The sequence below is a fragment of the Coregonus lavaretus genome, assembly GCF_964263955.1.
Source record: "Coregonus lavaretus genome assembly, chromosome: 11".
NCBI classification, from domain to species: domain Eukaryota; kingdom Metazoa; phylum Chordata; class Actinopteri; order Salmoniformes; family Salmonidae; genus Coregonus; species Coregonus lavaretus.
In genome coordinates, this window is record NC_139998.1 from 14,424,560 (window position 1) to 14,450,685 (window position 26,126).

General features: G+C 40.9%; 1 protein-coding gene and 1 pseudogene across 2 annotated transcripts in view; both read left to right on the forward strand.

The window, feature by feature from the left end:
- The window catches only part of LOC311137274 (liprin-beta-2-like), a gene marked incomplete at its 5' end in the record, with an annotated part of 96,510 nt that extends 89,070 nt beyond the window's left edge, over positions 1-7,440 (forward strand). Inside the window, 9 exons of the mRNA XM_084171674.1 lie at positions 441-576; positions 776-904; positions 1,073-1,223; positions 1,802-1,913; positions 2,016-2,104; positions 2,541-2,663; positions 2,756-2,881; positions 4,951-5,139; positions 5,732-7,440. Of these exons, the coding sequence (XP_084027800.1) occupies positions 441-576; positions 776-904; positions 1,073-1,223; positions 1,802-1,913; positions 2,016-2,104; positions 2,541-2,663; positions 2,756-2,881; positions 4,951-5,139; positions 5,732-5,947 (1,271 nt within the window). The 3' untranslated portion in view covers positions 5,948-7,440. The remainder of the gene's footprint in view (positions 1-440; positions 577-775; positions 905-1,072; positions 1,224-1,801; positions 1,914-2,015; positions 2,105-2,540; positions 2,664-2,755; positions 2,882-4,950; positions 5,140-5,731) is intronic.
- A 261-nt stretch (positions 7,441-7,701) lies between these two features.
- LOC311136979 (rab15 effector protein-like) lies at positions 7,702-17,640 on the forward strand (annotated as a pseudogene). The gene is made up of 3 exons: positions 7,702-7,772; positions 11,840-12,265; positions 17,184-17,640. The product of its transcript is annotated as a rab15 effector protein-like (transcript).
- The last annotated feature ends 8,486 nt before the right edge of the window (positions 17,641-26,126 follow it).

The following is a 26,126-nucleotide window of genomic DNA, read 5'->3' on the forward strand; positions in this document are numbered from 1 at the left end:
ACAAATATAGATGCAACTTGACATCCCATTCGCCTCAGACCATAATTTAATTTCAGCGTATTAAACATGTTTATTAAATATGCAAAAAACGAATTTGTCTTCAAAGATTTTTATTGGCATCCATTAAGACAACATTTACATTTTGTGTGTAATTTAGCTGAAAATGCTGGAGCTCACTAACAATGTTAATGCTTTCCTGTTTCACTATTCGCTTGGCTAACCTTTGGCACAGCAGGATCTTGTGGAAAGCGTGATCTATTTGAAATGGGTGGGTCCTGCATGGATAATACCTCAACTTTAGGCCCTGAAGAATTGAAGAAATACAGTGTTTCTTAAGCTTTGCATGACATACTTTAATTAATAGAACAATGACTTAAATGATGAAAACAGTTTTAAATAGATTACAGTACTTACTAAAACTCCATATCCTGCTCTTATAGGAAAGTCGGAGAGACTGGATGAGTCCACACTGTCGGACTTGTCTCCCCTGTCGTCTGGAATGGACTCAGGACAGCAGTCCCCTGTCTCTCCAGAGAACAAGAAGAACCACCGAGGCATCAAGAAGCTCTGGGGGAAGTGAGTATCTGTACAGCAGACACACACACACGAAGGGCACACTGCTGAAGATCTCTTTAGAGATATTTATTCAGAGGCTATTGGTATAAATGGAAGATGATCTGATATTAGTCATCCTGGGTAGAGGAGGTGGCCTAGCAAAGGTACTGCATAATTCTAAGTGAATGACTAATGATGTATTCTATCTTCTCTACCCTAGGATAAGGAAGACCCAGTCTGGCAGCCTGCAGGGAGAGGACCTTGAGCCTGGAGAGTTTAAGAGGGGGGGACTGAGAGCCACCGCCGGCCCTCGCCTGGCCCAAGCCGGAGAGACATTGACCTCTGTGCAGTATGGGATGGACACTATCATAAAATACATAAAATACAGTGTATTATCTTAAGCATGTGCATGTGACCGAGAATATACCAAAAAAAGCCAATGTATTAATTAAATGAGCAGGAATTAGAAAATATTCCAGTCTTGATGATCCAATCAATTGTCTGTCCTCTCCTGCAGGGATCTGAAGACGCCCTTCTCCAAGTGGACTCCAGAGCAGGTGTGTTGCTGGCTAGAGGAGTATGGGCTGGGCCAGTATGTGATTCTGGCCCGACACTGGGCCAACAGCGGGCAAACTCTCCTCTCTGCCTCACCACAGGATTTAGAGAAGGTACACACTGTACAGTCACAAAAATGACTCTGCTAACATATGTTGGTTCCCAGAATGCTGTTGGCAGGTTCTTTATAAATAAGCAAAGGAGATCCTTCAGGGAACGTTCTGTGTTAGCTGGGTGTTCCTCTAACAACACACTGTATAATCCCCATCAGTATGGCTGTCAAAGCAATGTTTAGCTCGTCCCCTCCAATCATTCTACCTGTCCAGTCATTGCATCGTTCTCATCACCATTTAGTTCTACCTGTCTAGTTCTCAAGATGCCATTTCGTTCCGTCTTTCACATCATCATGTTGCTCAACCTTTGTTGTTGTTTTCAGCTAGTTTGGAGCTATGTTTCAGATGTAGCTTGGGTTTTGCTTTTTTTTTGCATTTGACAGGTTCCCGGACCAAATGTCATATCAATATATGTAGGCCGTTCTCAAACTGGCAGGGCAAACTAATTTGTTTGAATCTTGATCACAATTGTGAAATAGTGTGCCAAGTGATCCAGTTATTAAAACTGTCATTTGCAGCACTCATTTTGGAGTAAGTATTGTGTTCATAACCTGGATTAATCTTAATCATGTAATCAGGAGATGGGGATTAAGAATCCACTGCACAGAAAGAAGCTGCAGTTGGCCCTCAAGTCGTTCAGCACCAAACTGCCAGAGAAATCCTCTGAACTGGATCACATCTGGGTCACACGTATGTAGGACACAGTAGAGGCCATCAACATATTCACTCAACATTCAGCTAAATTCTGTGTAATCAATCCAGTATAATTGGTTATGTGGTTTGTCCTCAAAGGTTGGCTTGATGACATTGGTTTACCTCAGTACAAGGATCAGTTTAACGAGGGAAGGGTGGACGGCAGAATGCTTCAGTACTTGACAGTGGTAAGTACATCCATTGGTTTTCATCGTAGTCTTACTAGTTTTTGTCTCAGCTACTGTATATAATTCACAAGGCTTTCAGGTCTCCCTCGAAAAAATAAACATCTCAAGGGACTTCCTACACTCTTAGAAAAAAGTGTTTGAAAAGGTTTCTTCAACTGTCCCCATAAGAGAACCCTTTTTGGTTCCAGATATAACCCTTTTTGGTTCCAGGTAGAACTAATTTTGGGTTCCATGTAGAACCCTCTGGAGAAAGGGTTCAACATGGAACCCAATAGGGTTCTACCTGGAACCTTAAAGCGTTCTTCAAAGGGTTCTCCTACGGAGACAACCGAAGAACCCTTTTAGCTTCTAGATAGCACCTTTTTTTCTAGGAGTGTAGTTAAATACAGTCCAAAAAAAAGAAACCTGCACAACATATTTGATTGGCTTCCTTCAGAACAACCTCTTGTTCCTGAAAGTGACCAGTCAGCTCCATCACCTCAGTGTGAAGTGTGCTATCCACGTCCTCCACGTCAACAAATTCAACCCCAACTGCCTGAAGAGAAGACCTGGGGATGAGGTGAGACACGTGTATGTGCACATTTGTAGGAGTTTTTCCATTTACACACGTATGTAGTTGTGTTTGCTAATACGTGTGTTATTTCCTACTAGAACAAGACTTCTCCCTCGGAGGTGGTTCAGTGGTCTAACCACAGGGTGATGGAGTGGCTTCGCTCGGTGGACCTGGCGGAGTACGCTCCCAACCTGAGAGGCAGCGGGGTGCACGGGGGCCTTATCGTAAGTACACGGGCCACATGACTGAATCAGCACCTTCTTATACCTTTCTACTGCATTTCAGCTCAGCTCAGGTCGTTATCGTGACAAATATGTCCATAATGGGACACGTATGGTTACATACAATTCCTAAGAGACTCATTTACATTTTAGTCATTTAGCAGACGCTCTTATCCAGAGCGACTTACAGTTATTGAGTGCATACACTAATCTTTTTTATTATTATTTGTTATTTTTTTCATACTGGCCCCCCATGGGAATCGAACCCACAACCCTGGCGTTGCAAACGCCATGCTCTACCAACTGAGCTACATCCCTGCCGGCCATTCCCTCCCCTACCCTGGACCAATTGTGCGCCGCCCCATGGGTCTCCTGGTCACGGCCAGCTAGCACTGCGATGCAGTGCCTTAGACCACTGCGCCACTCGGGAGACTCTCCCTAAAGAAACGTTTATTTTTTAGTGAATAATTTCCACTAATTGATCTTTTGACCAATCACATCAGATATTTTCACAACGAGATCTTTTTTTAAAGCTGATCTGATTGTTTAAAATAATAATTAGTGAAAAAAAGATCAGAATTGAGCTGCCCGTGTAGACGCAGCCTATTTTTCCAATTCAGTCCATCCCAACTTTCTGTGTAATCGCCTGTATGTAGGCAGGTTAGAATTTTTCCTCATAAATCTTGTTCTGGAGGCAGCACTGCAGAGTGGTCACTACCTGGCACAGCCACAAAGTCATACAATCTGATTTTAAACCTAAACCTAACCATAACCTTAAAGCTGCAATATGTAACCTTTTGGGCAACCTGACCAAATTCACATAGAAATGTGAGTTATAGATCTGTCATTCTCATTGAAAACAAGTCTAAGAAGCGGTAGATCTGTTCTATATGTGCTATTTCTATGCTTCCTCTGCTTAAGTTTTCTTTTTGCATATTTTAGTTTCGGTTTTGAACACCAGCTTCAAACAGCTGAAAATACAATATTTTTGGTTATTGAAACGATATTTCACAGCGGTTTAGATGGTACAATGATTCTCTACACCACAGGTGTCAAACTCATTCCACTGAGGGTCGAGTGTCTGCAGATTTTCACTCCTCCCTTGTCCTTGATTGATGAATTAAGGTCACTAATTAGTGAGGAACTCCACACACCTAGTTGTCTCGGGCGTAATTGAAAGGAAAAAACTAAAACCTGCAGACACTAGGCCCTCCATGGAATGAGTTTGACACCCCTGCACTATACTTGCTTGTTTTGTCACATAAACTGACATTAGGCGAACTATTACAATTTTAGCAACCAGGAAATGGGTGCACTATTTCTGCATAGTGCATCTTTAAATGAAGACCAAAAGTTACATTTTTGTTTTCATGAATTTTTACAGTATAGCCAATTTTGACTTTGCAGCTGGCCCATCTAGCGGAAATTCTGCCTCCACGGCAAGATTCATGACAATAAACGTCAACCAACCTGTGGTGGAAATTCTAATCAAGTGAGAGACACTTTGTCATTTCCTCAAACAATCAATCTTTATTTGATATCGATTCATTATTGCAATAATGGAGCTGGTCAACGACCACCCGTTAGGTGATCGTTGAGAGGCCAACAAACAGGAAATGCTGACGTCTTATATAGTGGACCTAAAAATGCTTAGTCATGGCTGGTTCCACCCCTCCCCGGCAGCTCAGGGCATCATAAGCTACCTTGTTTTCTTCTTGTGGCTATGTATATCGGGTCATAGCACACAAACAAATGATAACGTTAGTTCCGTTACTCCTCTGTTCAAGCCAGCCTCTGTTCACCTCATATCTCCACACAGCTGTGCCCTTGAAAGATATGAGAAGAAACAGGACGGGCTGAGACACTGTGGGCACTCTCAGAGGGTCTTTGTCTTGACCGTGTGACTAAGTTGAACAGAGTCAGAGTGGAAAAATACCAGCTCCTTCTTACAAGACCTTCAAACAGACAGTTGGAAATGTACAGGTTTAAGGCTCATACAGCGCATGTGCATAACAAAAGTTGTAATTTTGCCACGACAATATTCCTCTTAATCTTCTCTAATGACCCCCCAGATTCTAGAGCCTCGTTTTAACTCAGACACGCTGGCCATGCTGCTGAACATCCCCCCTCAGAAGACCCTGCTGCGACGCCACCTGGCCACAAACTTCAACATGCTGGTGGGCTCCCTGGCTCAGCAGGAGAAGAGGGAGTTCATGGAGTCGTCGGGCTACGCTCCCCTCAGCACCACAGCCAAAGTCAGGGTAAGAGATGACAGCACTGTACTGTAGTAAGCCCAGGGCTGAACCACCACCCTGTTAGCAGACCTTGTTTTTGTTCTTTCTTTGTCCCTCTCCCTCCTCTCTCCTTCTCCTCTTTCCTTACTCTCTAATCCTCCTCTCTCCTCTTTCTCTCTCTCTCGTTCTTTTCCTCTCCCTATCCCCCTCCCTTTCCCCTCTCTTTCAGGTGACAGACACCTCTCTCTTTCCCCTCCCACTCTCTTTCCCTCTCCCCTCTACTCTCTCTCTCTCTTTAGTGTGACACCTCAGACCTGGCTAAGCTCTAAGACCAGGGCTTTTCCACCTAGCAGCTTTTTGTGCAGCAGGCTTTTGTAGTGCCACGTATCTCTAGCACACACCTTTTTGCTAAGGCTAGTAGAAAATGTGCTGAGGAAAAATGTAGCGATAGCATAATGTACTTAGTCAGCACGATTAGGCTTATAGGAACCATTTATAGCAGCACAGTCCATTTGTACGCTGTTTAGAAAATGTTTAGAAAATGATGGTTAAAGGGATAGAATAGATATGATACACAGCTTTATCTCAGTCTGTTCATAAAGCATGTGCTCCCGTTCAGCCAAAGAAGTTGGGCTTCTCAAACTTCGGCCACCTGAGGAAGAAGAGGTGTGACGACTCGACTGACTACATCTGCCCCCTGGAGGCGGCCCAGGCCCAGGCTCAGCTCCAGGCGGTGGTGAACGGGGCCCACCGGCCCTACTCTGGCTTCAGGGGCCTCAGCCCCATCCTGGACAGAGACCCAGACAGACGAGAGCAGGTGGGGCCATACAGCTGATGATGTCACACTACTGTATCTACCTACCCATCACCACTCAGCTTGCAGCTATTAACCCCACCTCCTCCTGCCATGCCCATCCAACGCTACCCACAACCCACCCCAGCACACCCACCTCCACACCCCTCACATGCCATCATCTAACACCCAACAACCAACCCTAGCCTTGGGCACGAGCTGCATCTGAATACTTAGGCTGTGTTTACACAGGCAGCCCAATTCTGATCTTTCTTCCACTAATTGGTCTTTTGATCACATCAGATCTTTTTCAGAGCATCGTTTTTTCTGCATTGGTTATCCAAGTATACCTCTTTACCTGTTCAATTGTAATTTGACTGAGGTTGTCATTCTGACTGTTGTAAATCCCACATCTCAATATATTGCACTTTGAATGAGGGTGTCATTCTGACTGTTGTAAATCCCACATCTCAATATATTGCACTAACATGCCTAGGATATTACATCCAAATTACAACACAGTACATGGGATCATAACACACATTATCAATACAGGGACATAAGTAATACACAAATATCATGATATTATCATAAGGTGCCAGATTACATTTAAACCAAGTATTTTTTCTGCATATCTAAGCATACCTCTTGAGCTGTCTGTATCTTCCTGACTGGCGGTTATTTTTTTTAAATGAATTAAATATGCATCTCTGCTAAAATCTGGGTAAAATATTGAAAGGAATGTGACTCTTATTCAGTACATTTAGTAATTGCTTGCGCTTCTAAAATATAGCAACCTTGCCAGCAGGCATGCCATCTAAGATAGTTGGACAAGCTACTCTAACTTGATTGATAGCCCGAAATGGCTTGGTAGCTAGTTATGAGGTTGGGAGATTGGGAACCAACTTCATAAAATTGCTAGGTGGGTAGGATTACAGAGAACTATTTGCCTGGTCCAGTCAGTGTGCCCCCTCTGCAAAATACTGCTGAGAGATCATTTTATAAATAATTTCCATAAAAAATGTGTGATTTTTTTTTTACAGGACAAATCTGAGGGGGCATGTGCCCTTGTGCCCCCTATGGGCATGACACTTCTGATATTATCACATCAGCCCTTTAATGCATTAAGATTATGCCACTGACGTAAAGAACATTATGCATCATTTTAATGATCATTTTAACACAAGCATATTTGAGATTCACCTAATGGTATTTATCCATTCTATTAAAATATTTTCCTAAACAGTAGAAAGTAATGTTGCTGGTTTATCAGACAGTTGTGGAATGAACTTGTGCAATATTTGCATATGGAGGAATACATGTAATATATTTATGTAGGTAAATTGAAAGAAGTACATGAAGTACAATGAGATTTTATAGCTGTGCAAATTTTGACGGAATCCAGGTTGTGATCATCATGCACTGTTATTTTCATATTTGACTGTTAGAATATTTTTATAGTTAAAGATTAAGCTTCAATCAAGGAAGCCCTCTTGTTGTCATCAATTGTAAATAGTATTATCCAAATCCGTCAATAAAAATCATAAGTGTGATAAAGGTTTTGTATTCTTCCTGATAAAATATATGCAATCTTTGTACAAAGCATGCTTCTCTTATTAGAGGAGAAAGTAGTCTTGTCTCAGTTTTATGATGAAATGATCTCTGCCCTTTATCAATAATTTTAATGCGTTGCACAGTACAGGGACATCAGAACGCATAATTAATTAACCAGTATCATTCACTAACTGGCTCTCATCAATACTTCTGATCATCATGATTGACCCATTGTATGCAAGATGGAGGAGTGCATGTTGGAACAGGACTATCCCATCATGCACCTTGGGGGAAGGGGCTCAACCATCTGCAGGTACATCTTTATCATAAATCCATAATGACCATGTTCCAGGTTGACTTCACTGCAGACACCTGCCATATCTAATTGGTTTATGCAATGCAACGATTGCAATGTAGTCGGCCTGGAACGTGACCTATGACTTGAACAGTGGTGCTTGCTCAGCACCTACAGTAGATCCTTCTGCCATCCATCATGCATGGAAGAAAACAAAGCTTTACAGGTAACTGCCAAAATAAAGGAAACACCAACATAAAGTGTCTTAATAGGGCATTGGGCCACCACTAGCCAGAACAGCACCTTGTCAATGCACATTGTAATATATTCTACAAGTGTCTGGAACTCTATTGGAGGGATGCAACATCATTCTTCCACGAGAAATTCCATCATTTGATGTTTTATTGATGTTGGTGGAAAACGCTGTCTCAGGCGCCGCTCCAGAATCTCCCATAAGTGTTCAATTGGGTTGAGATCTGATGACAGACGGCCATGGCATTTGGTTTACATCGTTTTCATGCTCATCAAACCATTCTGTGACCACTCGTGCCAGTTGGGGGCATTGTCATCCCATTATTTTGGCAGTTACCTGTATGTCATTGATGTCCTGGCCTGTCAGTAGTACAGTAACCCCAGAACTAGGTGTTGTGTTTGATGAAGGGCCTGACTTTGCAGATGGCGGTGCCACAGGGGACCGTACTGCAGATAGAAGCTCTTTCTGAGGGAATAAACCAACTCACAGTAAGTAGTTCCTAAGTCCTCAGTCAGTCTCATTCAACAAACTTTTATATCTCAGTTTAATTAAATAATTAATAAACTAACCAGGTAACAAAGTATTTTCTGTTATGCTGTTAACACTGGTGTAGGACGCACCCCCACAGCCCTGCGGGGCGCACAAGATCTGGGAGCCCCCAGGAGGTATTGCAAATATTTCTCCCTGCCCCGTGGTAGAATTGCAGGAAGTTAGCTGTTCCCCCTCCCCTATTTTTAGGGGGAGGGGGGGGGGCCTTGCGGGGGGCATCGCAAAACTGCGCCACGTCACTGGCTGTTATCTTTTGTATTTCTCCTCAATGCTACAGTGCTATGTTGTTCTCATATTTCCTGACAGTAGAGGTTTCAAATGAATAAACAGGCTTCAACAAGTAGATTTTAAAGTTAGGGACATCATTCTAAAGCCTTTAACTGACAAACATTGCAGAATAATGCTTCCTGCTAACCCCAGCCCCTGGCCCTTCTTGCTTTCAGTATTTGCTAAGCCGAGACGAAGTTCTGAAGGAGATGAGACGGGCTCAAACAGCACTAGTCTGAGAGGACACTACGCTGGCCACACTAACTAACGCACCCAATCAACCAAGGGAAAACTCTGCCTGCCTCATACCTCAACCTAACCTCAATGCAGGAGGCTTTACCAGCAATCTCAACTGGCCATACCCCTTATCTCATCATAATACAGGACTATAATGAACACTTATTTTGTATTAGTGACAGAAACACAATGAACGGTAATGGAATTCTGTTTTACATGTGTCATTGGTGTGTAGCTCTTCCCCAAACTAGAGTAAATAGTATGTTTTTTGGTGTCACTTGAGCATTTATTGACGTGCTTTTTCCCCTATGCAATCTACCCTGTAATATTGCCCACACTGTATTATTTTGGACTATATATACTAATTGTTTAGTTTATGTTTTTTTAGATTAGGGTCGTTCCACAAAATTAGTCCCTTTTGGGTAGTGTAATTTGGTACAAAAAAATATATATATACAGTACCTTTCAAAAGTTTGGACACACCTACTCATTCATTAATTTTTTACAATTTTTTTACATTGTAGAATAATAGTGAAGACATCAAAACTATGAAATAACACATATAGAATCATGTAGTAACCAAAAAAGTGTTATTTTATATTTGAGATTCTTCAAATAGCCACCCTTTGCCTTGATGACAACTTTGCACACTCTTGGCATTCTCTCAACGAGCTTCACCTGGAATGCTTTTCCAACAGTCTTGAAGGAGTTCCCACATATGCTGAGCACTTGTTGGCTGCTTTTCCTTCACTCTGCGATCCGACTCATCCCAAACCATCTCAATTGGGTTGAGGTCAGGGGATTGTGGTTCTTGACATTTTCCGTATTGACTGACTTTCATGTCTTAAAGTAATGATGGACTGTCGTTTCTCTTTGCTTATTTGAGCTGTTCTTGCCATAATATGGACTTGGTCTTTTACCAAATAGGGCTATCTTCTGTATACCCCACTACCGTGTCACAACACAACTGATTGGCTCAAACGCATTAAGAAGGAAAGAAATTCCACAAATTAACTTTTAAGAAATTAACTGTTAATTGAAATGCATTCCAGGTGACTACCTCATGAAGCTGGTTGAGAGAATGCCAAGAGTGTGCAAAGCTGTCATCAAGGCAAAGGGTGGCTATCTGAAGAATCTCAAATATAAAATATATTTTGATTGGTTTAACACTTTTTTGATTACTACATGATTCCATATGTGTTATTTCATAGTTTTGATGTCTTCACTATTATTATACAATGTAGAAAATAGTCAAAATAAAGAAAAACCCTTGAATGAGTTGGTGTGTTCAAACTTTTGACTGGTAGTGTACATTTAACCTAATTTTAACATTCTTTCATGAAGAGCACATGTTCAACTTAATAAAAAATATGTTTTCCCCATCTCAAGAGGTTAAATGAAAAAAGAAATGACTATAGTAAGTGCCTATTAAGTGCCAAATAATGTAACCGGGTTTACTGTAACAGGGTTGATTATTTAATCTTAAATCAGCCATAAATCCTCTTGTGAGAGGGGGAATGGAAGCTTTTTTTGTGCAACAGGGAGGGTCAAATGAATGCAAGCTTAAAAAAGAAAAACGAATTGTTAAAACATTTCTAGCCTGTCTATCTATGGGTGACAGGGTTGACGTGTTATGCTCGACCTACGAGAGTAGAACCAGCTCGCCTACTTTTACACTATGATTTCGCTATAAGATGTTCAATGTGTCTTTAGAATTGTATTTCTCCGAAAGAGAGTTCAATTCACGTAAAAGGGTTGACCTTAAAATGAGGGACTTAAAATGTGTTATATATATATAAATCACTAATCTCATGAATTAAATAATAATATTCAGAAATGAATCTGACAAAGCAACAAAATAAATAGGGCTTTCAATGAAGGTGAAAAATTTGAGAAATGTTTGGGTTAAGTGGGTTAAAATCACAGAGGGACATGTCAAAATGCTGACTTTTGGCACTTTAGCAAGTCTTTAGTCATATTTAAAACCAGATGTATTGAATTTTCTATGTGGTCTTTATTAAAGGGCACTTCATTAATATAACAGTTTTTTTTTAATTCCATGTTGATGCACAATTTCTTCAAAAAATATCAAAGGGATGCAAAAGGACTCATTTCGTAGAACAACCCATTACCTGGACACATCCATGATGCAAGCAAGGCACTAAGTCATACTGCAAACAAACACACCCAACACTTAATACAGCTAATTTATATTGGACCAATAAGAAACAGTTTTTTCCATGTTTCCACGCCTAATTAGCATATATTTGCATAGGCAGATGTAGTCCTTATGGTAAGTCGCTTTAATAAGTCACCAGAACGGAGGATCCCTTCTGTAAGAGAGGAAACACTGAGGGAAGCCTACTCTCTGGGAGTTAGGTAGCCCAGTGAAGTGTCCAAGCCCAGGCATAACCTGTTTGAGGATCGTACTGCAGGCGAATCTGCATCAACCCAGCACATCACAATATCTCACTAGGGTTCCAGAGAGGAGAGAGGGGCTGGAGCTGTTCCAAACATCAAAGGCAGACCCATACTGGTGAGTTTTAATTTAATTCATTTAAAGTTTTTTTTACCATTCTAGAGCAAACATTGTACAATTAAAGTATATTTTTTAGCTTCTAAGGTTTGGGTTCCATTAGGGTTGAGTACATTCAATCCCTGTTATTACACAAGTATAACCTATGTAACTTTTTTCATGTAAATTATAATTTCTACAACAATAAACTATACTGTTGTTATCATATGTTCAGGTTATAAGGGAAACCACCCTCTGACCTAGTCCTGTAGACAGTGGGAAGATAGAGAGCAAACAACCAGCCCCGGACATCCCAAGATAATCTCAACCTGGTGGGAGAGGATAGAGAAGAAGCCACCAGCCTCGACCATGACCATTCCCAACATGAACTTCAATTTCCAAACCCTGTGGGGGAGGAGAGAGAGCAAGCCACCAGCCCCAGACATACCCAGTATATTCTCCACCCTGTGGAGAATCCTCAACAACCTCAACGATTTCGTCCCTCTATTCAACGACTGTGTGGGGATAGCTGCAGCCAGGACCCAGGAGTGACTCCTGTTATAGAACCCAGAGGACACGTTCCAGCCCCGCAGCCCTCAACGAGATCTTCCTAATGACCTACATCACCTAGAGCAGCCACCTCCACATGTCCGACTCCTTCAACTGCACCGCCATGACAAAGCAGCAGAGGTGGGACAAAGTCATTGTTATGCAAGTCACAAGTAAGTCTCAAGTCTTTGCCCTCGAGTCCCGAGTCAAGTCGAGTCAAAGATGAGGCAAGTCCCAAGTCGAGTCAAAAGTCAAAGCCATCAAGTCTCAAGTCGAGTCCAAAGTCCTACCATTTTAGTTTCGAGTCATTTCAAGTCCTCTTACCACAGAAATAAAATGTATACAAATCATGTATGTCTGTAAGATTTGTATTTATTTAAACCTTTTTATACAATAACATTAATCAAATACAGCAAAAAACATAACATTTAATTTTCACAAAAAAAATGCTTGTATTTGAACAGCATATTGCACTAGAACAATGCAGAGAGAGAGAGAGAGAGAGAGAGAGAGAGAGAGAGAGAGAGAGAGAGAGAGAGAGAGAGAGAGAGAGAGAGAGAGAGAAAATGGTTTACGGGGAAGGACAAACACCAAAGCTCTGGAAGTAAAAACAGTGTGGGAACCTGCACTGCAAATGAACAGATCTTACTCCATGTGAAACTCCTACCACAGGAGAGAGAGAGCTGTGTGGACAGGTGATGAGCAGAGAGTGAGTGTGTGTGCGCGCATGCGTGCTGTGGACAGGTGGAGGGAGGCCCCTATACTGCATTGCATTTGCAAAAGATCAAATTGGCCAAAAGTCTGTCAGTCATTTGTGCACGATGGGGACGCAGAATGATGCCACCATGGCTGAAAACTCGCTCCACTGGAGCACTAGAAGCAGGCACTGCCAAGACTCGGATGGCTACTTGAAAGAGTGAAGGAAGAGTCTTACTGTTCAGTGCCCAGAACAAAAGGGCATTCTGTCCTTCTGCCATGTCAATGTAGTGACTTAGCTGTACTGCTGGTGGGGTCCCAACATCCCTTTTCTGCCTCTTATGGTATGCAGCAAACAGCCCTTCTCCTTCCATGTCCTCTAGTTCTTCTTCAGCAGGCACCGGCACAGGCTGCTCTGTCTCTGCAGCATCTTGCAGGATCAATTCTAAAAATAAAAATAAAAACGTGTCACAACAGCAGAAACAAAAGAGCCCTTATTTCTGATGTTGATGATACTGTTCAAGACTGAAATTTTTTATTATTGTTAAAGTCAGATTAATATCACATTAGATCCTATATCAGATTAAGATCAAATTATTGTACGTTGCATTTAAGTTGCATTGCAAGTCAATAATATTTACCTTTAACTCGTTGTGCCACCTCTGCCTTGATGTCACGGTTGACCAGCACATGGGGCTCAATCCACAGCAGACAAAAGGCTGGATCCAAGGCAGCTGCTTTCAGGTAGACTGTGTCTGAAAAGGGGGCAGTGATCCCTTCTTGAGACTGGGCCATTTTTACATTAATGAAGATCCCAAGAAATCTTTTTTTCAGGGATGCCTGCAGACCTCTGACCAGGCCACTCAGGAAACGAACTTGAGGCTTCAGCTTCTCAAGATGGTGATTGAGGGACAAGATGGATGGAACAACTGCACTGATTGTAATGACTTTCTCCCCCTGTGTCAAATCAGTTGCTTCTCCGAACGGTTTTAAGATGTCCACCAACTCCTTCAGCAGATTCCACTCTCGTGGTGTGAATGACAGTTCTTTATGCCCGGCCTTCTCAAGAACTGCGCAGAGCTTTTGCTGATCACAATGAAGGACTGCTTTTACCTGCCGCAGTGTGGAATTCCACCTCGTGCTCACTGCAGCAGGGATGCCTCTGTGCTCCCCAAATTCACCATCGAAGATGTCTTTAAACGTTGTGCTTGTGTGGAGCAGGGAGCTAAGTTTTGATAACTTGGAGAGAGAAGGACATGCCGCTTTTGTTTCTTTCAAACCGTCTCCCACAACCAGCTGCAATGTGTGTGCAAAACACTGCAGGCGCTGTTTCTTTGCCATAGCAGCATCGACGGTTTGCTGGTCTTCTTGGGTTAAGTCATGCCATAGCTCAGGATCATCAAGATTATCTCCAGCATCTTCATCTTCCTCCTGTTCGCTGGGGAAGCAGACTGTAAATGCCTTGCGCATGTTAGCAGCATTGTCACTAATTATATAGTCCAATTTAGCTTTGATGTTGTATTCATCACATATTGCCTCAAATTGGTCACAGATTCGCTCTGCTGTGTGAGAGCCTTTGAAGCGGTTGCAGGCCAAGAGATTAGTCTTTAGCTGTACCCTCTCTGCATCTCGCTCCATCCAGTGCACAGTGACACCAAGGAATCCCCTCATCTTTCGATCAGACCAAATGTCCACAGTGACTGAAACATGGTCAGTGTTGCTCAATTGAGTTTTTAACTTTGACCGTCTCTCCTCAGCAAGGCTCTCTGTTTTTGTGGTCAGCGTTCGGCGACATACTGGGGTATAATACAACTGTGAATGGACTGTAAAATGGATAGAATTTTAATTATGAAGAAAAATACTTATTTAAATACCTAAGTGAAATAAAATAATAACGCACCAATTGGTGAGTCGCTCTGGATAAGAGCGTCTGCTAAATGACGTAAATGTGCCCTTGAGCAAGGCACTTAACCCTAATTGCTCCTGTAAGTCGCTCTGGATAAGAGCGTCTGCTAAATGACTAAAATGAATGAAATGTATACTTGCTGTCCAGCACAGCCAGAAAGTGACGAAAGCTCTTATTTTCCACAATAGACAGAGGGAAATTGCAATCAATAATCAAGTCAGACAGTATCGCATTGGAGATGGCCTTCTGCTGTGGGTGGGTCAGGCTGTAACGCCCTACACGAGTGTCAAGGAATTGTGAGATTGAAGGCTGTTGTGGTTCATCTACGATGATTTTGTTCATCTGGTATTCTTCATACCTGTAACAGAGAAGAATATGAAACAGATGTCAGAAAATCCTTTACAGCCACACATGTTGTATTTGAAACTACACTTTACTCATATCAATGTTGTTGTGTTAATATTCATTGCCTATTGTACACTACGGTTTACGATAATACATTTCAGTGTCAGTGTATGCAATATTAAGAATATTTTCACTGCTTCAAAATTCATAAGAAAGCCCTTTCCCTCAAGAAACTGAAGTCATATGCTTTATAGCAGTGGTTTTCAAAGTGGGGACGGGGACCCTTGGGTGCCGCGAGGGGGTTCTAGGGGGGCCATGGCAAGTTGGCATGAAAAGTATAGAAAAACAAAATAATTGAATAAATTAAATAACTAAAGTAAACCAAATTAAACCAAAAATAAGCTAAACAATATTCCCATTAGTTAAGAACTGCACTATAATAATCTATTGCATCTCTGAACATTACTACTATAATCGTTATTATTTTATTATATACTGTATATATCCCAGTGGTGCGCTGCCTCACAGACCTACTGTAGACTACGGTAGCACTCTGTCCATGCGCTGTCTGCTGTTTGGGCATGATATGAAAAGGGAAGGCTAATGGTGGATCTACTGTGACTGTGTTATCATTTTCCTCTTTACAATGTATACGTCTTACTATGTTTCCTGTTGTACTTGGATGGGTTTAGGGATGCACCAACTACATCCGAGTTGTGAAAGGGGGTGCATTCATTGTTTAATTGTGATATTTTGTCTTCAGCGACAGTTCAGCTTAGTTGTGATTAACCAAAATTACATAAACGACCTCAATGAGGCAGCACACCAGCAACTCTGAAACTGAATTCTAAAACGCTTAACGTGAAAAACGCTTAACGTTGCTTAATGCTTAATATACTAAGACAGTAATATTATAAGACCAAACTCTGCAAATATCATATTAATAAAGCATACTATGTACAAAACATCAGATGAGCCCAGAATACATAGTAGCCTACATAAGACATGTTAAGCCTTTTCTTATAATGGTTTTCTATGGGAGGAAAACACTTAACGTGTTGTTAAACGTGTTTGCGTTCATATTCTGGCCTCATCTGATGTTTTGTACATTTAGTATACTTTATTAATATGATATTTATAGTTTGGTCTTTTAATATTACTGTCTCAGTATATTAAGACACGTTAAGCCTTTTCTTATAATAGTTTTCTATGGGAGGAAAACGCAACGTGTTATTAAACGTGTTTGCGTTCATATTCTGGGCTCATCTGATGTTTTGTACATAGTATACTTTATTAATATGATATTTACAGAGTTTGGTCTTTTAATAACACTGTCTTAGTACATTAAAGAACGTTAAGCGTTTTTCACGAAAGCGTTTTAGAATGTCCATATAATAGCAGTTCAAAAATCCATATTTTTGTAAGCATGAACCAGCAAGGGAGACGTGCGTTTGTCTCGTTGATACAGTAAATATGCAGCAGCTAGCTAGTAAGTTACGGTACATCCGATAAGGTGCGTAGCATTCGTTCAAAACTTACCTTTCTTTGTGCAACTTCAGGTGTCGAACAAAGTTGGACGTTGTGGCAGCTCCGTCTGTAATCTTCGATCCGCATGTTTTGCAGATTGCAACTCGTTTTTTGTCGACTACCTCGTAATTTTTATAGCCAAACCAAACTATCTTCGGTATCATTTTGACAACTGGCGCGTTGTTGCTTGATGTGCTTCATTGGTTGTCTTGCAATGTGCCTGCTTAGATGCTGTCGAATCAAAACAACGTGGGACTACAGTGATTGGATAACGTGCAGGCAGCGCGCGCTCTCTGTATGCATACAGGTGGATGGTGCACATTTTTTTCACAGATGCAGATAAACGGAGAGCGGCGCGGCCGTGTGAAATTTTTTTTCCCCAGTTTTCATGGGAAGTAGCAAGTCTTCTCGAGTCATAAGGCGCAAGTCCAAGTGAAGTCACGAGTCATTGATGTTAAAGTCCAAGTCGAGTTGCAAGTCTTTGTACATTTTGTCGAGTCGAGTCTGAAGTCATCAAATTCATGACTCGAGTCTGACTCGAGTCCAAGTCACATGACTCGAGTCCACACCTCTGCAAAGCAGCAGTACGTCTTGCTGGGTGCTGACTGGGTGTGGGCTGTACTGAAGAGGCCCACCAGGAACCCCAACATCTAGATCACCGTGCAGATCGTGCACCTGCCCGAGATGGGGGAAGGACGGCAGAGGACTTCCCCCCTGAGGTGTATACTGAATCCATGCAGATGGCCAAGATGTAGTCTGCTAATAGGAACAAGGCGTAGAGGATGGTGGATTCTTGCGCCTCCATCGGTAATGACTGCTACTCCCTCTTTCTCCTGTTGGCAGCAAGGGCGACTCTGGCAACATCTATGGGGTGCTGAGCAACAAATGTCACACTGCTATAGGGAAGACTAAGATCAACCGGGCACTCATTGAGAATTTCTTTAAAGGGTCCAGGTTCTTACATACGCCCACTGGAATACTACAGGCTGTCGTCACCAAGAGAGATGGTGACCCTTTAACTCTGCTCATCAAGTTTACCTGACCAGTATGATCGATAACCGTGTACCATTTGTTACATTTCAGATGACTCTGTGTTTACTGTAGTGTTTCAAATGGGGGGAAGGACGGTTGTGCTTGGTGGGTTCATGCTTGCCTGGGACTCGGGGACCCAGTGTGCTGAAATTGGCCTGTGTCCATGTCTCATGTGTAGACTATTGACCCATGCCTGCTGACAGCTGCTCACACCCCTGTGTTTAGGAGGCTATTTATTTTAATGGTTTAACACTTCACTGGCATCGCACCCGTGTGGAAATTCGCATATCACTTCACAATGACATTAAAACCTCTCTACAGCTTACAATGGCATGGCAACTATGATTTGCCATAAAATATTTAATGACTGATCACATAACTTCACCCATAACATGATTCTAAGTCCATGACTGATCATTTAAGGTGAATTATTTTAGTTAAAAGTAGGATAGTGTTGGAAAATAAATAAAATGTGTTTTTCTGGATGTCTTGAGTTATCTTCTCTAGAAAAGGTTTATGTATGTTGAGGATTATGTTCAGTGGTAAGTAGCATAATGTAAATAAAGGGATTTGTGTTTAAATATGCAGGTTTGCTATAGCCTCATGTCATATACAGTCATCTCCCAAATTAGTGGCACCCTTGATAAAAACATGCAAAAAAGACTGCATAAAATAAATTATGCAAATACTGAGCTATATTGTATGCTCCAAATTTTTTCAAAGATATATTATTTTATACTAATACAAATGCTCAGAGAAAGATATTTTGTTTAACAACCCTTCACAAGTGTCTTCCTGACATCAAATGTTGGATGTCTGAAATGTTAAGAAATCAGAGGTTGTTTTATTTGGCCCCCACCTTGCTAGAACCCAGATTGTAAATAATCTCAGTCATTTGGCCACCAATGTAAAGCCTACGGACAGACACCATTGTGTCTTCTTTGACTTTGACACATTACAGAACTTTTTGTACATAGTCCCCACATTTTAGGGGACCAAAAGTATTGGGACAAATTCACTTATGTGTAATAAAGTAGTGAACATTTTTGTATTTGGTTCCATATTCCTAGCACACAATGATTACATCTTGCTTGTGACTACAAACTTGTTGGATGCATTTGCAGTTTGTTTTGGTTGTGTTTCAGATTATTTTGTGCCCAATAGAAATGAATGGTAAATAATGTATGTCATTTCGGAGTCATTTTTATTGTAAATAAGAATAGAATATGTTTCTAAACACTTCTACATTAATCAAATCAAATCAAATCAAATTGTATTGGCCACATGCGCCGAATACAACAGGTGCAGACATTACAGTGAAATGCTTACTTACAGCCCTTAACCAACAGTGCATTTATTTTTAATAAAAAAGTAGAATAAAACAAAAAAGTGTTGAGAAAAAAAGAGCAGAAGTAAAATAAAATAACAGTAGGGAGGCTATATATACAGGGGGGTACTGGTGCAGAGTCAATGTGCGGGGGCACCGGCTAGTTGAGGTAGTTGAAGTAATATCTACATGTGGGTAGAGTTAAAGTGACTATGCATAAATAATTCACAGAGTAGCAGCAGCGTAAAAAGATGGGGTGGGGGGTGCAGTGCAAATAGTCTGGGTAGCCATGATTAGCTGTTCAGGAGTCTTATGGCTTGGGGGTAGAAGCTGTTGAGAAGTATTTTGGACCTAGACTTGGCACTCCGGTACCGCTTGCCGTGCGGTAGCAGAGAGAACAGTCTATGACTAGGGTGACTGGAGTCTTTGACAATTTTGAGGGCCTTCCTCTGACACTGTGGATGCTACCATGATTATGGATAAACTTGAATGAATCGTGAATAATGATGAGTGAGAAAGTTACAAAGGCACAAATATCATACCCCTCCAAAAATGCTAACCTCCCCTGTTATTGTAATGGTGAGAGGTTAGCATATCTTTGGGGGTATGTTATTTGTCTGTCTGTAACTTTTTCACTCATGGTAGCATCCACATTAATGTAGAAGTGTTTAGAAGCAATATGGGACCAAATACTAAACTTTTGACTACTTTAATACACATATACTGTAAGTGAATTTCTCCCAATACTTTTGGTGGGGACTAAAATGGGGGGACTATGTACAAAAAGGGCTGTAATTTCTAAACGGTTAACCCGATATGGATGAAAATACCCTCAAATGAAAGCTGACAGTCAGTACGTTTATCTAATTGTATTATTTTATGACGTAAAGCACTTTGTTAGTTGTATTGAAAAGCGCTATACAAATAAAGTTTATTAATGTGGCTTACATAAAGTAAATTAAGGGATTTGTGTTTAAATATGCAAGTTTGCTATAGCCTCATGTTAGACATCTCCAAAATTATTGGTACCCTTGATAAAAATGAGCCACACTTTAAATATTGTACCACTTATTTCTGACTTATAATTATTATTATTATTATTTACAACGCTACTACTCTTCCCCCGTTTAAGCTAGAAATGCCATTCAAACTTTAAAACGTGCAAACTGGTCTGGAATAGTGTGTTTGTATACAACTTTTGATACTATTTATACTTTTTAAACGATTAAACTTATTAAACTTCATCCACTTTCATGGGATTTCTTCAACATTCAAAAACGTCTATTGTGACATCATGACTTCCAACAATGCAACTTTTGACACAAACCAGCTACTTTGACTACTTTCCCAACAAGTTAGATTAAAAGTTAGAGGGTATGACATCTTGGTCTACTTCCCTGCTATTCAAATCTGAAATCAGAACAGAATTATCTGGTACCGAAAGTTACAGCTGTTTAAGTAACCGCATCAACACAACTTTTTATAAACAACTGAAATTTACCACTTTCCCAACAAGTTAGACAAAAAGTTATAGGGTATGACATCTTTGTCTACTTCTCCACTATTCAAATCGGAAGTCGGAACAAGAATATCTGCTAGCAATCTAACAATACAGCTGTTTTAGTAACTGCGTTGACACGTTTGTTTTTTTACTTTTTCCAAACAACTTTAGACACAAACGTAGAAAGCATGACATCTTGATCATTTCTCTGCTATTCAAATATGGAATCAGAAAATTATTATCTGCTACCAATCAAAAGTTACAGCTGTGTTTTCAGAGTTTAGAGTGACAAAAAGTACCAAGGTAACGCCAGCTAACAGCTCTCTCATGTCTCACCATTGAGCATATTAGGCTTATGGCTCTAATTATTTATTTTTTAATTTAAAATGATGTCTCACCATTATTTCTCACCTTTATTTATCATTAGTGTTCATGTTGGTAAAACATTGGCTATGCTGGCCTTGTCACACTCTGGCTCTGGGGACTTTATATGTTGAGTCAGGGTGTGTAGATTCCGTGTGTTTATGTGCTGTGTTTGAGTGTCTAGTTGTTCTATGTCTATGTTGGCCAGAGTGGCTCCCAATCAGAGGCAACGAGTGTCAGCTGTTGTGGGTTGTCTCTGATTGGGAGCCATATTTAAACTGTATGTTTTCCCTTGGGTGTTGTGGGTTTTTGTTCCGTGTTCGGTCATTGTCACTGAGGACTTCACGAGTCGTTTATTGTTTTGTTATTTCGTGTGTATGCTTTAATTAAATAAAGCAAGTATGTTCGCAACTAACGCTGCGCTTGGTCCACTCCTTCATACGACGTTCGTGACAGGCCTATGTAAATGATCAAATGTGATACATTTTTGCTGCAGCTCTCTGCCCCCCTGATTGCTGAATCATTAACATTACATTTACATTTTAGTCATTTAGCAGACGCTCTTATTCAGAGCGACTTACAGTTAGTGAGTGCATACATTTATTTTTCATACTGGCCCCCCGTGGGAATCGAACCCACAACCCTGGCGTTGCAAGCGCCATGCTCTACCAACTGAGCTACACCATATTTTTTACCTGACGATTATATCTGGTACTATCCCCAAGGTTTGGAAGGCGGCCCATATACTCCCCTTCACAAAGGTGGTGACCCTTGTGACTTAAATCATTATCAGCCTATTTCAAATATTTCTTGCCTAGCTAAAATATTATAATCTTTGATTCATTCTCAGCTAAGGTCTTTCTTATCTTTGCAATGTATTCTAAATGTACATCTGTCGAGTTTAAGACCAGGTCATAGCACTATCTCTGCTGCATCCCTAGTTATAAATGATGAGGCTAACTGTATGGATAAAAGGCAACATTGTGCTGCCCTCTTCATTGACCTGTCAAACTCTTTCGATACTGTTGATCACTGACTGCTAATTCAGAGGCTTTCCTCAATTGGACTAGACCAGGCTGCATGTAACTGGTTTAAAAATTACTTGTCAGATAGAACTCAATGTACAGTGCCCTCCACTATTATTGGCACCCCTGTTTAAGATGTGGTCGAGGACTTCCAAAAATTCTCCTTTTTTTTTTAAACAACATAGAACCCAAATGCAAAAAAATAGAAAAATCCAACCTTTTATTTAAGTACATTACTTTGGTGGTAAAAAAAAAAATCACACATTTAGAAAAAAATCATGTGTCCCACAATTATTGGCACCCCTAACAATTCCGCTGAAAATTTTAATTGATTTTTTTAAAAATATATTTTTCTGTAGTTGCTAAAGTTGGTCAGGGTATCTAGGAACTTTTAATTAGTAATTCATGACTTCCTGTTTCCCTGGGGTATAAATATGACGTGACACAGAGGCCTAATTCTCTTACCCATTTGTCAACATGGCAAAGACAAGAGAACACACCATTCAAGTAAGGCAGATTTGTGTCGACCTTCATAAGTCAGGCAATGGCTACAAGAAAATAGCCACTCGCCTTAACTTGCCCGTATCTACAGTCAGAGGAATCATTAAGAAGTTTAAAACAACTGGAACAGTGACAAACAAGGCTGGAAGAGGTCCCAAGTTTATCTTGCCACAACGCACAGTGAGGAGGATGGTAAGAGAAGTAAAAAAAAGTCCTAAGTCACAGAATTGCATCAAAGAGTGGCATCTTGGGGTCACAAAGTCTCCAAAACAACCATCAGACTCTCTCTACATGCCAACAAGCTGTTTGGGAGGCATGCAAGGAAAAAGCCTTTTCTCACTAACACTCACAAACGTAAACGTCTGGAGTTTGCTAAGCGGCACTGGGACTTCAACTGGGATCGTGTGCTTTGGTCAGATGAGACTAAGATTGAGCTTTTTGGCAACAAACACTCTAAGTGGGTCTGGCGTAAAACAAAAGATGAGTATGCCGAAAAGCACCTCATGCCCACCGTGAAGTATTGTGGAGGATCTGTGATGCTGTGGGCCTGTTTCTCTTCCAAAGGCCCTGGGAACCTTGTTAGGGTGCATGGCATTATGAACGCTTTGAACTACCAGGACATTTTAAATAAAAACCTGATGGCCTCTGCCAGAAAGCTGAAGATGGGTCGTCATTGGGTCTTTCAGCAGGATAATGATCCAAAACATGTGGCAAAATCTACACAAAAATGGTTCAGCAGTCACAAACTCAAGGTCCTCCCATGGCCATCTCAGTCCCCAGATCTCAACCCAATCGAAAACCTGTGGGGCGAGCTAAAGAGGAGAGTGCATAAGAGAGGACCCAGGACACTGGATGATCTAGAAAGATTGTGCAAAGAAGAATGGTCAAAGATCCCTCTCTCTGTGTTCTCCAATCTTGTGAAATGTTATAGGAGTAGATTAAGTGCTGTCTTGTTGGCAAAAGGGGGTTGTACAAAGTATTAACATCAGGGGTGCCAATAATTGTGGGACACATGATTTCAAGTAGTTTTTTTTCTAAATGTGTGATTTTTTTTTTTTACACCAAAGTAATGTACTTAAATAAAAGGTTGGATTTTTCTATTTTTTTGCATTTGGGTTCTATGTTGTTTAAAAAAAAAAGGAGAAATTTTGGAAGTCCTCGACCACATCTTAAACAGGGGTGCCAATAATTGTGGAGGGCACTGTATATCTACTGATGGTGTTAAATCAGGTTTCCTGGATATTACGAAAGGTGTCCCGCAGGGGTCGATTCTGGGTCCTGTACTTTTTACTGCTTACATTAACAATATCGACTTGTATGTAAAAACAAATATAGCCTGCACTTGTATGCCAATGATACTGTTGTGTATGGTATTGCCCCAACGGTTGACCAGGCTCTATCTGAACTACAGTCTGTCGTCATTGTATTACAGAAAAACTTTATTGACCTGAAATGAGTACTGAATGCAGGTAAAACAAAGTATATGTTGTTCACTAGAGCGCATAAATATACATCTGATGATTTAAGTATATGTACTTTGGATGGTGTCCATATTGATCGTGTCCCTGCTTACAAATATCTGGGCATCTGGATAGATGAAAAGCTGTCTTTTAAAAACCATATTGAGAAGTTAGTTAAGAAGCTGAGAATAAAAATAGGCTTCTATAGAAATACAGTAGGTCCTGCCTCTCGCTAAATAGTAGAAAGCAGATTATTCAGTTGATGTTCCTTTTGGTCCTACACTATGGCTACATCATCTATATGAACACAGCTGCCACTTCATTAAAGCCATTAGATTAAGTTTATCATAGCACACTGCGCTTTATTACGGGCGACAATTTTAGTAGTCACCACTGCATTCTCTACCAGAAAGTTGCTTGTCCCTCTTTGATGTCACGTACAGTGAGGGAAAAAAGTATTTGATCCCCTGCTGATTTTGTATGTTTGCCCACTGACAAAGAAATGATCAGTCTATAATGTTAATGGTAGGTTTATTTGAACAGTGAGAGACAGAATAATAACAACAAAAATCCAGAAAAACACATGTCAAAAATGTTATTAATTGATTTGCATTTTAATGAGGGAAATAAGTATTTGACCCCTCTGCAAAACATGACTTAGTACTTGGTGGCAAAAACCTTGGCAATCACAGAGGTCAGACGTTTTTTGTAGTTGGCCACCAGGTTTGCACACATCTCAGGAGGGATTTTGTCCCACTCCTCTTTGCAGATCTTCTCCAAGTCATTAAGGTTTCGAGGCTGACATTTGGCAACTCGAACTTTCAGCTCCCTCCACAGATTTTCTATGGGATTAAGACTGGCTAGGCCACTCCAGGACCTTAATGTGCTTCTTCTTGAGCCACTCCTTTGTTGCCTTGGCCGTGTGTTTTGGTCATTGTCATGCTGGAATACCCATCCACGACCCATTTTCAATGCCCTGGCTGAGGGAAGGAGGTTCTCACCCAAGATTTGACGGTACATGGCCCTGTCCATCGTCCCTTTGATGTGGTGAAGTTGTCCTGTCCCCTTAGCAGAAAAACACCCCCAAAGCATAATGTTTCCACCTCCATGTTTGACGGTGGGGATGGTGTTCTTCGGGTCATAGGCAGCATTCCTCCTCCTCCAAACACGGCGAGTTGAGTTGATGCCAAAGAGCTCGATTTTGGTCTCATCTGACCACAACACTTTCACCCAGTTCTCCTCTGAATCATTCAGATGTTCATTGGCAAACTTCAGATGGGCCTGTATATGTGCTTTCTTGAGCAGGGGGACCTTGCGGGCGCTGCAGGATTTAGCCCATTCCAGCCTTGTGTAGGTCTACAATCTTGTCCCTGACATCCTTGGAGAGCTCTTTGGTCTTGGCCATGGTAGAGAGTTTGGAATCTGATTGATTGATTGCTTCTGTGGACAGGTGTCTTTTATACAGGTAACAAACTGAGATTAGGAGCACTCCCTTTAAGAGTGTGCTCCTAATCTCAGCTCGTTACCTGTATAAAAGACACCTGGGAGCCAGAAATCTTTCTGATTGAAATCTTTACTTATTTCCCTCATTAAAATGCAAATCAATTTATAACATTTTTGACATGAGTTTTTCTGGATTTTTTTGTTGTTATTCTGTCTCTCACTGTTCAAATAAACCTACCATTAAAATTATAGACTGATCATTTCTTTGTCAGTGGGCAAACATACAAAATCAGCAGGGGATCAAATACTTTTTTCCCTCACTGTAAATGACAACTTTATACTACTTGATTACTAACTAGTTCATTATTATGTGTCTAAACCAGCCCGATTTCATTGACTGGGCCAAGTCAGCTGCGACACTCTCAGGTCAGGGAAGTGAGATTGCGTTTTCACATTGGGCATGCTAGCTATCGTCCAAAAACCTTAATTAATTAAACTGCCAGTCACACCTACTCATTCAAAGATTTTTCTTTATTTTTATTATGTTTTACATTGTAGAATAATAGTGAAGACATCAAAACTATGAAATAACACATATGGAATCATGTAGTAACCAAAAAACTGTTAAACAAATCAAAATATATTTAATGTTCTTCAAATAGCCACCCTTTGCACCCTCTTGGCATTCTCTCAACCAGCTTCATGAGGTAGTCACCTGGAATGCATTTCAATTAACAGGTGTGCCTTCTTAAATGTTAATATGTGGAATTTCTTTCCTTCTTAATGTGTTTGAGCCAATCAGTTGTGTTGTGACAAGGTGGGGGGTGGGGTATACAGAAGATAGCCCTATTTGGTAAAAGACCAAGTCCAAGTTAT